The sequence below is a fragment of the Nerophis lumbriciformis genome, linkage group LG21 (genome assembly GCF_033978685.3).
Source record: "Nerophis lumbriciformis linkage group LG21, RoL_Nlum_v2.1, whole genome shotgun sequence".
In the NCBI taxonomy this organism is placed as follows: Eukaryota; Metazoa; Chordata; class Actinopteri; order Syngnathiformes; family Syngnathidae; genus Nerophis; species Nerophis lumbriciformis.
In genome coordinates, this window is record NC_084568.2 from 12,237,828 (window position 1) to 12,251,687 (window position 13,860).

The following is a 13,860-nucleotide window of genomic DNA, read 5'->3' on the forward strand; positions in this document are numbered from 1 at the left end:
GTAAATGGAGTATTGTTAGCACATTTTTTGAGGGCTTCATGGGCGGAATAGTGTATTCTCGTTAGCTGCATTGTTAGCCACCTCTTACTTACCGTATTTTACGATTTAGAATGGATTAAAACATGTGTTGTTGTCGTACATGAGGATTGTGAAGGCAAAATTTAAAAAAAGTGCAGTTGCAATTTAAATGTACATACATACATACAACACACATGCAGGAGATAAGCAGTATTTTCTTTAAAAAATCTTACTATGCATTAATTATAGTCTGTTCTCGCTTTTTCTTGTGCAGGGCATTTAAACTTGATGAACGCCGCAGAGCAGATTAGCAGGCACTGAAATATCTGCGGAAAGAAGAGGATTTCAGAGTTCAAATAATGTGAGGGCTCGAAGAGATCATCATGTTGGGGGAAAGAGTCTTCTACCTATTTTGGAAGGCTTTGGGAGATTCAAATTGTCCATGATGCTCACAAACTCCTCCAGGCTCTTGGTCAGGCGAGGGTTAAACGTGCGCTCCTCGCCGACAGTCGACGCCGTCTGACCTGCAACAATCGACACGCTCTGCTTACCGAGTGTCAACATGGAACACACTGCGTGACGCCATCCTGGCAAAATATACTGCATTGCGAAATGAAAAAGGTGAAACCCAGAAGTGCTGAGTCAGCAAACCTAAGTAGTCATGTGCTGGGTAGATGAGGCACTGGTCCGGCAGGGTGAATATCTTCTCATGAACTGACCGGTAAAGCCTTTCGGCGCAACCTGAGGTGGACAGAGAAGAGCCAGGAAGAAGCTATGAAAGCAATAGTGACCCCTTCTGTCCACTCGGTGGCATTACAAAGACAAACGCTACTATTGGGCCTAAAATATATGAAAAGTAAACATAATCCCCTCAGCTATCAAGGCAAAAAGGAAATGTCAACATAAGCATGGAAAACACTCAAACAATGTCAACAAAATTGTAAAATCACATTGAGCACTTAACAATAACTTTTAAAATGAAGGTGTAAAAATAAGGAATATGTAAGGAATGCTTCATAAAGTGTAAGAAAATAGTGCAAAGTGTGAAAACGTAAACATAGAGAAACCTGAGAAGAACTGTTTTCTGCAGGTGTTGTGCCAGGAAGTTACAGCGGTGCTCTAAAAAGTGAGCACGCTAAGGCGGCGTGGTATTAGCGCTCTTGCCTTGCATCATTTACAGACCACATTGGTCTGTGTCAGGCCTGCCCACTGACAGTTTGGTAATGATTGTCTTTTCCTGAGCCAAAAGAACCCGATAGGACTCCTTCTTCAGCTTGACGGCATCCCTCACCACCGGTGTCCACCAACGGGTTCTAGGATTACCGCCACGACAAGCACCAACTACCTTGCGGCCACAGCTTCAATCAGCCACCTCGACAATAGAGGCGCGGAACATGGTCCATTCGGACTCAATGTCCAGCACCTCCATGGTGACATGTTCAAAGTTCTTCCGGAGGTGGGAATTGAAACTCTCTCTGACAGGAGACTCTGCCAGACGTTCCCAGCAAACCCTCACAATGCGTTTGGGCCTGCCAGGTCTGTCCGGCATCCTCCCCCACCATCGCAGCCAACTCACCACCAGGTGGTGATCGGTAGAAAGCTCCGCCCCTCTCTTCACCCGAGTGTCCAAAACATGAGGCCGCAAATCCGATGACACAACTACAAAGTCGATCATGGAACTGCGGCCTAGGGTGTCCTGGTGCCAAGTGCACATATGGACACCCTTATGTTTGAACATGGTGTTTGTTATGGACAATCTGTGACGGGCACAAAAGTCCAATAACAAAACACCGCTCGGGTTCAGATCCGGGCAGCCATTCTTCCCAATCACGCCTCTCCAGGTTTCACTGTCGTTGCCAACATGAGCATTGAAGTCCCCCAGTAGCACGAGGGAATCACCCGGGGGAGCACTCTCAAGTACTCCCTCGAGTGAATCCAAAAAGGGTGGGTACTCTGAGCTGCGGTTTGGCGCGTAAGCGCAAACCACAGTCAGGACCCGTTCCCCCACCCGAAGGCAGAGGGAAGCTACCCTCTCGTCCACCGGGTTGAACTCCAACGTACAGGCTCTGAGCCGGGGGGAAACAAGAATTGCCACCCCAGCCCGTCGCCTCTCACTGCCGGCAACGCCAGAGTGGAAGAGAGTCCAGCCCCTCTCGAGAGAACTGGTTCCAGAGCCCTTGCTGTGCGTCGAAGTGAGTCCGACTATATCTAGCCGGAACTTCTCCACTTCGCGCACTAGCTCAGGCTCCTTCCCCCCCAGCGAGGTGACGTTCCACGTCCCAAGAGCTAGCTTCTGTAGCCGAGGATCGGACCGCCAAGTGCCCTGCCTTCGGCTGCCGCCCAGCTCACATCGCACCCGACCTCTATGACCCCTGCTATGGGTGGTGAGCCCATTGGAGGGGGGACCCACGTTGCCTCTTCGGGCTGTGCCCGGCCGGGCCCCATGGGGACAGGCCCGGCCACCAGGCGCTCGCCATCGTGCCCCACCTCCGGGCCTGGCTCCAGAGGGGGGCCCCGGTGACCCGCGTCCGGGCGAGGGAAATCTGGGTCCTTGTTTTTTATTATTCATGGAGGTCTTCGAGGGGAGAGGGAAGTCTGGGCTTCCCTGCTTAGGCTGCTGCCCCCGCGACCCGACCTCGGATAAGCGGAAGAAGATGGATGGATGGATGGATGTCTTTTCCTGTGTTCTGTGCTTGCTCCCATCCAGCACTCTTATTTTGGTTGCCGTTTCTTGTCATTGCACCACCTCTGTCCTAAGCCGCTACTTTTTTCCCTACACTTTGTACCCTGCGGCTTATAAGACGAAGAGGCAAATTTATGGATTTTTCTTGGCTGATGGCCATAATAAAAAATTATTAAAAAAACAAAAAAACAAGCAAAAACACTGAGAGGGTGTTTTATTGTTTGTGCTATAGCGCCATCTTTTGGCCGAATTTGCTCATTGCAGGTGCTGCAGTGTCCTTCCACTTAGTGCTTTCAGACGGAAATTGAAGTGGCGTTTAGTCTTCTAGCTGTCCATACGTTCTACTCGAAACGTCTTCATTCATCACTCCAAGCAACGTTTGTAAGTTTTACAATATAACTAAAACAATTCTTATTTATTAACCCGTCTTATGTGTGATGTCTGTAGGAGTGTTTTCATGCATATTTGTACATGCTGTCCTAATGTAATGACGCTAGCACTGTTAGCATTAGCTAATATGCTAACACGTTTACGAGTGTCTGTGTTAGTATTATTAACTTACAATGGCAGTCTTTTTGTATTGTTTCAGTTTCATAAATTCCTCTGTATATTCACCCAAACGTCACCGTGGAGTTATTGTTTAGCTGATTGGAGAGCTAGCTTCCGCAGCTAGTGGGTCCATGACGATGACTTCTGTTTTGTTTGATCAGCCGTTTTACTGCCGTGTTACAGACACCCTTTGGAAACAATTAAGGTATGTAAATAAACAGTTACAAAATACACAATATTGCCAAAAGTATTTGGCCACCTGCCTTGACTCACATATGAACTTGAAGTGCCATCCCATTCCTAACCCATAGGGTTCAATATGATGTGGGTCCACCTTTTGCAGCTATTACAGCTTCAATTCTTCTGGGAAGGCTGTCCACAAGGTTGCGGAGTGCGTTTGTAGGAATGTTCTACCATTCTTCCAAAAGCGCATTGGTGAGGTCACACACTGATGTTGGTCGAGAAGGCCTGGCTCTCAGTCTCCGTTCTAATTCATCCCAAAGGTGTTCTATCGGGTTCAGGTCAGGACTCTGTGCAGGCCAGTCAAGTTCATCCACACCAGACTCTGTCATCCATGTCTTTATGGACATGAAAAACAACCCCACACCATAATTCCTCCTCCACCAAATTTCACACTCAGCACAATGCAGTCCGAAATGTAGCGTTCTCCTGGCAACCTCCAAACCCAGACTGATCCATCAGATTGCCAGATGGAAAAGCGGGATTCATCACTCCAGAGAAGGAGTCTCCACTACTCTAGAGTCCAGTGGTGACGTGCTTTACACCACCACCAGAGTTTTTCCTCAAACGCTTTCATTTTCTTATAATAAAGCCGACAGTTGGCTTTGGAATATTTAGGAGCGAGGGAAATTTCACGACTGGATTTGTTGCACAGGTGGCATCTTATGACAGTTCCATGCTGGAAATCACTGAGAGCGGCCCATTCTTTCACAAATGTTTGTAGAAACAGTCTCCATGTCTAAGTTCTTGATTTTAGGACACCTGATTCTCATCATTTGGATGGGTGGCCAAATACTTTTGGCAATATAGTGTATTTCTGTGTAGCTAACTCATTTCACAACGTATATATCTGTGGCTTATAGTCCGGTGCGGCTAATATTTGTAAAAAATAAATAAATAAAATAAAAAAATCCTCTAAACTTTAGTGGATGCGGCTTATATTCCAGTGTGTCTATAGTGCGGAAAATACGGTACTTTTTGCGAATTTCGACATCATTCCGGATGACAGGAAATAAATGCTAATGAGGAAGCTACAGGTTTGCGCTAACTTTACCAGCGTGGGGAACCCGAGCCTCACACCAAAACAATGTGGAGATTGTTCATATTTGAATAATCATCACCAAAACAGTCCTGACCTAAATTTATTTTGCAGCCCATTTATGCGGCCCAACTTTCCTGCATTCTACCAAGTACTACAACCCATAATGCCTCAGTACCCATTTTTGGTAACACATTTACACGCATCAAAAACGGCAGGGATCGTGGTAGTGTAGTTTAACCTTGCTGGAAGTCTGTCCTGCCGCAGCCTCGGATGAGCAAAGCGTCCCCGGTGAAAGCCATGCCTCGGTCCTGCGTCACCAGCGTCATACAGCCGTCGGTGTGGCCCGGTGTTTCTCTCACAGTCAGATACTGAAAACCACAGACCATTACTTCCCGCCTATAATGTCCTGTTTATACTTCTGCGGCCTATCTGCATTAGTCTCTTACATGTTTTCCAAAGGCGATCTTGTCTCCCTCAGACAGGAGGATATCTGCTGAGGCGCCACTGAATTTGGAGATGGCACTCTTGAGCCCGGCTAACCTGGTCTTCATCAGCCCCGTGCTGGTGATGTGGTCCGCATGGCAGTGAGTGTTCACTGGAAACACGCCAGCACCAGGTTACTAGCATTCTGTTTGAACTGGACTCCAGGAAGAAAAAAAACCATCACAACCGAAGCTGGGTACGGACCTGCTACTTGTAGATGGAGCCCCAGTTCTTGGATGAGCTTCAGGTCTCTGTCGATGGTCTCCAATACGGGGTCGATGAGGATGGCCTCCTTGGTCTCGTTGTCAGCCAGAAGGTAAGTGTAGGTGCTGCTGTCTGATTCAAACAGCTTCCACAAGGGTGGGATTCATTGTTATTAATTCATCACAGTCGTGAATTTAGTGGGGTTGTACGTTAAAAAGTACTGCAGTACAGGTAAAGATTCCATCTAAATATACTGAAAATATTGTCTGATTACAAGAAAATTTGAAAGAGAGTGCCGTACCTTTGAAAAATACCTGTACTTTTTTTTTTTCATACACACCATTGCTGGGAATATGAGCCGAGGTGCATGCGAGTCAACACACACACACACACACACACAGAGCACCTACAAGCGGAAACAGTGTGGCGACAGACGAAAGAATGGACGTATTTAGGCTTAAAAAGTAACAAAAAAATTTGCGGCCCACAGCTAATTTTTTAACGACCCGCAGCGTATTCTAGAAATACTTTTACAAAAAAAATTAAATGGAATGAAAGAACAAACAGGTGAAATGTAATGAAAAAAGTTGCAATGTTGACTCGAATAACACAAAGCTGCCATGCAGGCTGGTTTTTTTTCTTAAAAACTGTCATTCCTCAAAACATTATAATGAATAAAAATCAATGTAGACCTATGCGATGTATAATATATTATATATCATTATATATACCGTATTTTTCGGATTATAAGTCGCAGTTTTTTTCATAGTGCGACTTATACTCTGGAGCGATTTATGTGTGAAATTATTAACACATTACCGTAAAATATTGAATAACATTATTTATCTCATTCACGTAAGAGACTAGACGTATATCAGCAATCGTCACACACACACGTCAACCAATAAAAAATTCGGCGGGGCCGGGTCATGGCAGAAGTGCATTGTGAAAAAAAAGATACTACCTGCTATTACTTCCGTACCTATGAAAATGTATCATTTCAACATTGGCGGTAACTTATAAAAACTGAGAAGGGCCGAACAAAAATGGCCCCGAAAAGGAAATCATATACTGCAGGTTACAAGCTGGAAGTAGTGAAATATGCAGCAGAAAACGGCAATCGTGCAGCAGAAATTAAGTTTGGAGTAAGCGAGAAACTTGTAAGGGACTGGCGAAATATTTCCCCAAAAAATGCGACTTATATATGTTTTTTTTCCTTCTTTATTATGCATTTTCAGCCGGTGCGATTTAAACTCCGGAGCGATTTATAATCCGAAAAATACGGTAATTATTTCGATGGTGGTCTGTGCGGTCAAACTAGACATTTTAGCAGGGTAATGCCAACAATCTGTCCCGACTCCCGACGTAAATATTGCTGTGTCACTTTACAAATACATTTGGCTAATCGACATCAGTAAAATGTGGCATAATTACTAAACCATCTTGCAAGAAGCATAAATAAGAGAAATCTACAGCGTAGGACTTGTCGATTGAAGTTCCTTGGAGTAGGATTCGGGGTCGGCTGCGTATCTGGCAACCTCAGTCATGGAGAGTGGGAGGGGACTAGAGAATTTTGACCTTGATTGCAGTATCATTTCTAGCCACATTATTACATATGGCACCTATAAGTGTTAAAAGTTAAAAAAAATTAGGGCATGTGCCTCACAATACGAAGGTCCTGAGTTCAATCCCGGGCTCGGGATCTCTCTGTGTGGAGTTTGCATGTTCTCCCCGTGACTGCGTGGGTGATTGGCAACACTAAATTGGCCCTGGTGTGTGAATGTTGTCTGTCTATCTGTGTTAGCCCTGCGATGAGATGGTGACTTGTCCAAGGTGTATGCCGCCTTCCGCCCGAATGCAGCTGAGATAGGCTCCAGCAACCCCCGCCACCACGAAAGGGACAAGCGGTAGAAAATGGATGGATGGGTATTGTAAATGATTAACCTATTTAAGGCTCTAATTATTCCACATCAATTATTCCAATTTGAAATATTTTTGTGGGGAAATATTGCATAGTTTGTCTTTTTTTGCCAAAACAAAACATGGTGTTCAAGCATTTGAAAGCTCATGGAGCCCTTTTTTGCTGTATGTCAACTCTCTTGACCTATGCCCAGACGCAGATGAGGAATAATCTCCCTTTTATTTATTTGTATTATTTTATCCTATTTTTTATTTTATTATATATTATTATTATTATTATTAATTTTTATTTTATTTTATTATTATATATATATATTGTTTTTGTATATATCTGTCTGTCTCTGGCCGCGTATGTGTGTGTGTGTGTGTGAGAATGTGTCTGTATTTGTCGTCTTGTTACATAATTGCGCCATTTGTCCCTCGTTAGTGGGACCTGAGTGGGGTGGGTGGGTGGGTGGCTTGGGTTTTAAGGGAAAGGGTGTGAATCGTTTACTAACTTTAAAATTGTACTGTTTTGACTTGCACTTTTTTTCTGTCTGTTTGAAAATGCCAATAAAAAAAGTTGGGGAAAAAAAAACAAAAAAAACATGGTGTTGACAAAAAAAAAATGCTAAAAACTTAATCTATTGATAAATAAACAGACCTGAAGTCAATCTATAGAGATGTAAGCGTTGAATAAAAAAAATGTATAATACAATCATAACTTATTTTGACAAATATTATGACTTAGACAGTCTTTGGGAGTCCTCAAGGTAACAAACAAACAAATACATTTGTATTGAAAGTGAAAAATATAAAAAAAATGCCCTCCTCGACCCCCAGCCATAAAAACTAATATTTTTTAATCAATACTTTTCTGAGAGTGCCTTTTAAAATATGCATTTTTATTTGTGAAGGCAGACGATTGTATTGAATTCGCAATCGGCTGTGCAGGTGTACCTCACACTAGACGAGCGTATATTTAATATAGATGTCAGTGTTTTGAACCCTTTCAAAATAAAAGCAGGCGAGTTTACTAAGTGAAAGTTCAGCTACAGACGTAAGTCAACGTCGGTGTCAACAAAAAATCACATCACTTTTACAACCTGGTGGATTGATAACAGCTGGAATGGTGCAGACTGCACTGGCCCCTTCTAAAGTCACGACTCTGAGCTAAGTGCTAAAGCTAACGGCTAACACATAGCTAGCCTAGCGGAGACCGGAAGTCAGAAGTTTAGATTAAATAAATGTTATATGTTAATATGCGATATGCGGTATCGTTACTATTATGTAAATAAACATGAACGTTACCTGTCTTAAGAGCAGTGCTTGGTTTGGTTGTGTTCCGTGCCACCGTGCACTGCCTCCTCCAAGCGGCATTTTGTGGGCTCTGACGCCCGCAGACACCGGTCCATTCTGGGCTGTCATGGTGCTCAAGCCTTCGGTGCGCCTCCGGAGGCCGAGCGTGAAGGCCAGGCAGCGTTGACCGGCGTTCACCCTGTTTATCACCGAGCACATAGTCCTCCTTTCCGGGTAGCTGTCTGAGCTTTACTGCTGACTGTTAGCGAGAAGAGAGAATGCGCAGATCTGTTCTGATAAAGTCTGATGTCTGTCTGATAATGTCATCACTTTATTGTTTTACAGGTCAGCTCCGGAGTCCACTTTTGTTTACAGACACTAACTAGTGCCAGTGTTGATGTTAATGTGTAATAATGTGTCCGTTTGCGATTAGAGATGTGACGTTCGCGAACGAATCGAGTCTTTGGAAAGGCTCTTTCAGGTGAACGATCAGAAGAACCGAGTCCTAGTCGTGAGCGTTCGTTTGGGAGCCAATTTTAATACACATGCAAATTTAGCCTCAGCAATTGCCCACTCAGCACTACTGTCAAGCCACTGGACAAGAATACGAGTTAAAGGAAATTTAGCAGCATTTGGACTATTATTTTTTTGTCTAATAAAAACAAAAAATATACATACATTATATATATATATATATATATATATATATATATATATATATATATATATATATATATATATATATATATATATATATATATATATATATATATATATATATATATATATATATATATATATATATATATATATATATATATATATATATATATATATATATATATATATATATATATATATATATATATAGGCAGCACGGTGGTAGAGGGGTTAGTGCGTCGGCCTCACAATACGAAGGTCCTGAGTAGTCGTGAGTTCAATCCCGGCCTCGGTATCTTTCTGTGTTGTCTGTCTATCTGTGTTGGTCCTGCGATGAGGTGGCAACTTGTCCAGGGTCTACCACCCGATTGCAGCTGAGATAGGCTCCAGCGCCCCCCGCAACCCTGAAGGGAATAAGTGGTAGAAAATGGATAGATGGATAAAAATATATATATATATATACATGCTGATAGCATGTTGACGCTTCACAGTTATTTACCACATTTGTTTATTAGGAAGACAAACAAATGACATTTAAAATATTTAGGTAACAGGACTGTGCTGAGATTTTACCTCAAAGTCGTAGTAAAAAAATAATGAGATAAGGCCTTTCAGAAACCTGCAGGCTCTGAATGATGCCACTTAAAAAACAAAAAAATAGATAAATAAAAACAAATTAACATTTATTTAAATAATATAAAATAAAGATACTTAAATAAATAAATGATAAATAGGTTGTACTTGTATAGCGCTTTTCTACCTTCAAGGTACTCAAAGCGCTTTGACACTACTTCCACATTTACCCATTCACACACACATTCACACACTGATGGAGGGAGCTGCCATGCAAGGCGCTAACCAGCACCCATCAGGAGCAAGGGTGAAGTGTCTTGCTCAGGACACAACGGACATGACGAGGTTGGTACTAGGTGGGGATTGAACCAGTGACCCTCGGGTCGCGCACGGCCATTCTTCCACTTATTTAAGATATTTTGTGTACACATGGATTTATAAGAATGGTCTTGGCTCTTGCACAGGCCAGGCTCCTCTTTTTGATGGCGAGCTAAGGAAACGAAACATCTAGTCCAAGGATCGTTCTTGGAGGATTCCAGCCAGGAACCTCACCACTTGTTCTGTCTGGGCGGGTAGGAGGCTCTCGAGCCGACCCTTTACATTTTCATCTTTAAACTGCAGTACATGGACTGTACTGCCATCCTTTTTTTTCAAGAACTCTTAAGTCTGAACTGAGATTTTTTACAAGATCCAGAGACACTAATTAATGGAATTTGAATTGTGTATATAGTACTTGTTTGTTTCTTCAAATTGGCTTTCATGTTGAATGGCCATTCAACTAATTGTTGTGTATATATCTGCTGTCCATCACTAATTCTCTAATACACGGTGTTAACCAAACTGCAATTCAAGCTCTGCCTCTCTCTCCGAGTCGAAACCCTAGTCTTTTGTCCTAGCCCATAAAACCCCATATATATTGCATTGATTTGTAGCACGTAAAGGTAACGTGTGCGTGTGTAAAATTAGGGCTGTGAATCTTTGGGTGTCCCACGATTCGATTCAATATAGATTCTTGGGGTCAAAATCGATATTTTTTCAATTCAACACGATTCTCGATTCTAAAAGGATGTTTTTCCCGATTCAAAACAATTTTCTGTTCATTCAATACATAGGATTTCAGCAGGATCTACCCCAGTCTGCTGACATGCAAGCAGAGTAGTAGATTTTTGTAAAAAGCTTTTATAATTGTAAATTGTAAAGGACAATGTTTTATCAACTGATTGCGATAATGTAAATTTGTTTTAACTATTAAATGAACCAAAAATATGACTTATTTTATCTTTGTGAAAATATTGGACACAGTGTGTTGTCAAGCTTATGAGATGCGATGCAAGTGTAAGCCACTGTGACACTATTCTTTTTTTTTTTCTTTTTTTTTTTTTTAATAAATGTTTAATGATAATGTCAATGAGGGATTTTTAATCACTGCTATGTTGAAATTGTAACTAATGATGCTGTTGATAATATTAATTTTTGTTTCACTACTTTTGGTTTGTTCTGTGTCGTATTTGTCTCCTCTCAATTGCTCTGTTTATTGCACTTCTGAGTGTAGCTGGGTAGGGTTTGGTTTTGGAATTGGATTGCATTGTTATGGTATTGCCGTGTATTGTTTTGATGGATTGATTAATTAAAAAATAATATATATAAAAAAAAAAAAATCTGTTTTAAAAATGAGAATCGATTCTGAATCGCACAACGTGGTAATCGTGATTCGTATTCGAATCGATTTTTTCCCCACACCCCTAATATATGTATATATTAGGGCTGTCAAATGATTGTGTATTTTACCAAGCAAAGAGTCCCTGATTAGCTTTCTATTCAAGCCGGATACCAGATTTTGCAAGACCCAGAATAGCACAGTGGGTAAGACTGTTGACTTGGAATGAAGTGTGCTGGGTTCAATCCCAGGTAGGTTGGTAGCATTTTGTTCCACCTTAAGTCTCCGATTAGCTTTTTATATGAGCCGGAAAAACATCTTCACAAAACCTATTATGGCCCAGTGGTTAAGATTCTTGACATGCAATAAACAGTCCTGAGTTCGATACCATTCGGGTTGACAGAATTTTGGTCCACCTCTTGTGTATTTTACCCAGAAAAGAGTCCCTGATTAGCTTTCTATACAAGCCGGATACAGGATTTCATAAAACCCAGGATAGCACAGTGGGTAGGACTGTTGACTTGGAATGAAGGGTGCTGGGTTCAATCCCAGGTAAGTTCAGTGTTTCCCACACATTCATTTATTTGTGGCGGCCCGCCACGAAAGAATTACGTCCGCCACAAATGGATTTTTCGGCTTTTGACTCGCTCGACCGCTCATAAAAGCAATGGGACTCTGTCTGTGAATGTTGCTTGTAGTTACAACGCCGGTGCAGTAGGTGGCGGTAGCCTACTATGCATTGTAACTCCGCCAATAGCACTTAATTCACCTGGTGGGCAAGAAGAAGAAGAAGACGACAGAGTAAAAGAAAAACGGACAGACCGGATCAAAATACGAGGGTAATATAGGTTATAGGTAGATAGGTTATAGCTGCATCGCTCGCGGCTCGTCATATATTTAACGTTAATCCGCGATTTCACCGATGGTGAGCAGCCTGACGCTGCTTCATTAACACCGCTGCTGTTTGACTCGGGGGCCGGGGCAAACGCACGTAGTAACAGTCACCTGTTGCCATACCGACGAGCTAACGTGTCCAGGTTATTACCCTGTTGTCAATAAACACACGTGGAGACGGAGCTTCAGATACTGAAGATAATTGTCCACTGTCCACTGCAGCCTGTGAATGCAATGAAAAGAATAAAATCTGAGCCAACCAGCTGTTAAAATGTTGTCCAGGTTAAAGTTTTGGCCATTAAAGGCCCTTCATTTCAAGATTTCAACTGTGATCGGGCTTTAAACAGGTGGCTGACCTGTTCAGATGAGTGTAACTGCTACTGGTCAAATAATGTGAAATAGCATTTAATTTTACATGTATGCAATGCCATTTAAATGTAATCATAGATGATGATAATAATAATAATAATTACTGTGTAGTGTTGTAAATAGTCAACAGGAAGTAAGATATAAGCCATGAGCACTACACAGCCAGAAAAAAACCTAGGCAGGACAAGTAAAAATATTGGGGCAAGTAGATTTGAGAAGTCGGGCAAGTAGAAAAAAACGTTAACGTTGAACCCTGCATGTGTTGAGCTGCTGCCGCTTAAGGTTAGACGGCACTGTACATAGAGCGGTTCTGCTCGTTAGTAATAAATTCTAATGTTGGATGTTCACTCCTTCACACAGATGAGTATAGAAAAATATTTTCAACGGCCGAAAAGGGCTCGACTTGGAGAGGAGGTAGGCCTACAGTCCGGACCACAGGTGCGACCTGTTCAGCAGCAGCAGCAGCAGGAGGAGGAGGTTGACTGACTGTGGCAGGACACCTCTGCCTCTGTTTCACTTCATGTTGCTGGTAAATAATATGGTTGTAGTAGTAGGCTAAAGTTAAATTATTTAGTATTCACTAATTAAAGGGGCAGAGCTTTAAGAGACATTTTAGCTTTTATATTTTATAAGATATATTTTTTGTAAGAACCACAATTAATACATATATTTCAGTGAATCACTAATTGTTCAAATCTGTATATAAATATGTACATAAAATGTTGTAATTATATTCCAACTCCGCGTTCTTCTTGGTCATCGCCGCTGCCACCCCCCGACCACACCACCACAAATAGATGCCTGTCCTGTGGGAAACACTGATATATATATATATATATATATATATATATAATTAGTGTTGCGAATCTTTGGGTGTCCCACGATTCGAGTAAATATCGATTCTTGGGGTCACGATTCGATTCAAAATTGATTTTTTTTTTTTCCGATTCAACTCTATTCTCGATTCAAAACCGATATTTTCCCTATTCAAAGCTATTCTCTATTCATTCAATACATAGGATTTCAGCAGCATCTACCCAAAGCAAAGAGTCCCTGATTAGCTTTCTATACAAGCCGGATACAAGACTTTGCAAGACCCAGGATAGCACAGTGGGTTAGTCTGTTGACTTGGAATGTAGTGTGCTGGGTTCAATCCCAGGTAGGTAGGTAGCATTTTGTTCCACCTTAAGTCTCCGATTAGCTTTTTATATGAGCCGGAAAGAATGACTTACCAGTGCCAGGATGGCCCAGTGCATAAGACTATTGATTAGGATTAAACAGTCCTGGGTT

General features: G+C 42.0%; 1 protein-coding gene and 1 long non-coding RNA gene across 2 annotated transcripts in view; one reads left to right on the forward strand and one right to left on the reverse strand.

The window, feature by feature from the left end:
- The window catches only part of LOC140679675 (uncharacterized), a 348,204-nt gene that overhangs the window by 46,526 nt on the left and 287,818 nt on the right, over positions 1–13,860 (forward strand). The gene's annotated exons all lie outside the window — the stretch shown is intronic.
- Positions 232–8,928, reverse strand: ethe1 (ETHE1 persulfide dioxygenase). The gene is made up of 7 exons (XM_061983030.2): positions 8,430–8,928; positions 5,220–5,364; positions 4,979–5,127; positions 4,771–4,900; positions 670–759; positions 426–542; positions 232–344 (listed from the first exon to the last, which is right to left on the reverse strand). Exons 1-7 carry the CDS (start codon positions 8,634–8,636, stop codon positions 298–300), a joined length of 885 nt encoding a protein of 294 aa, XP_061839014.1. The 5' UTR covers positions 8,637–8,928; the 3' UTR covers positions 232–297.

Bases quoted from the DNA above. Each gene is read 5' to 3' on its own strand.
- ethe1 (XM_061983030.2), bottom strand. From the start codon at position 8,636: ATGTGCTCGGTGATAAACAGGGTGAACGCCGGTCAACGCTGCCTGGCC. The intron at 5,365-8,429 runs GTAACGTTCATG...CCCTTGTGGAAG, and splicing joins AAGCACTGCTCTTAAGACAG to CTGTTTGAATCAGACAGCAG. The intron at 543-669 runs GTTTGCTGACTC...CGATTGTTGCAG, and splicing joins CCCAGCACATGACTACTTAG to GTCAGACGGCGTCGACTGTC.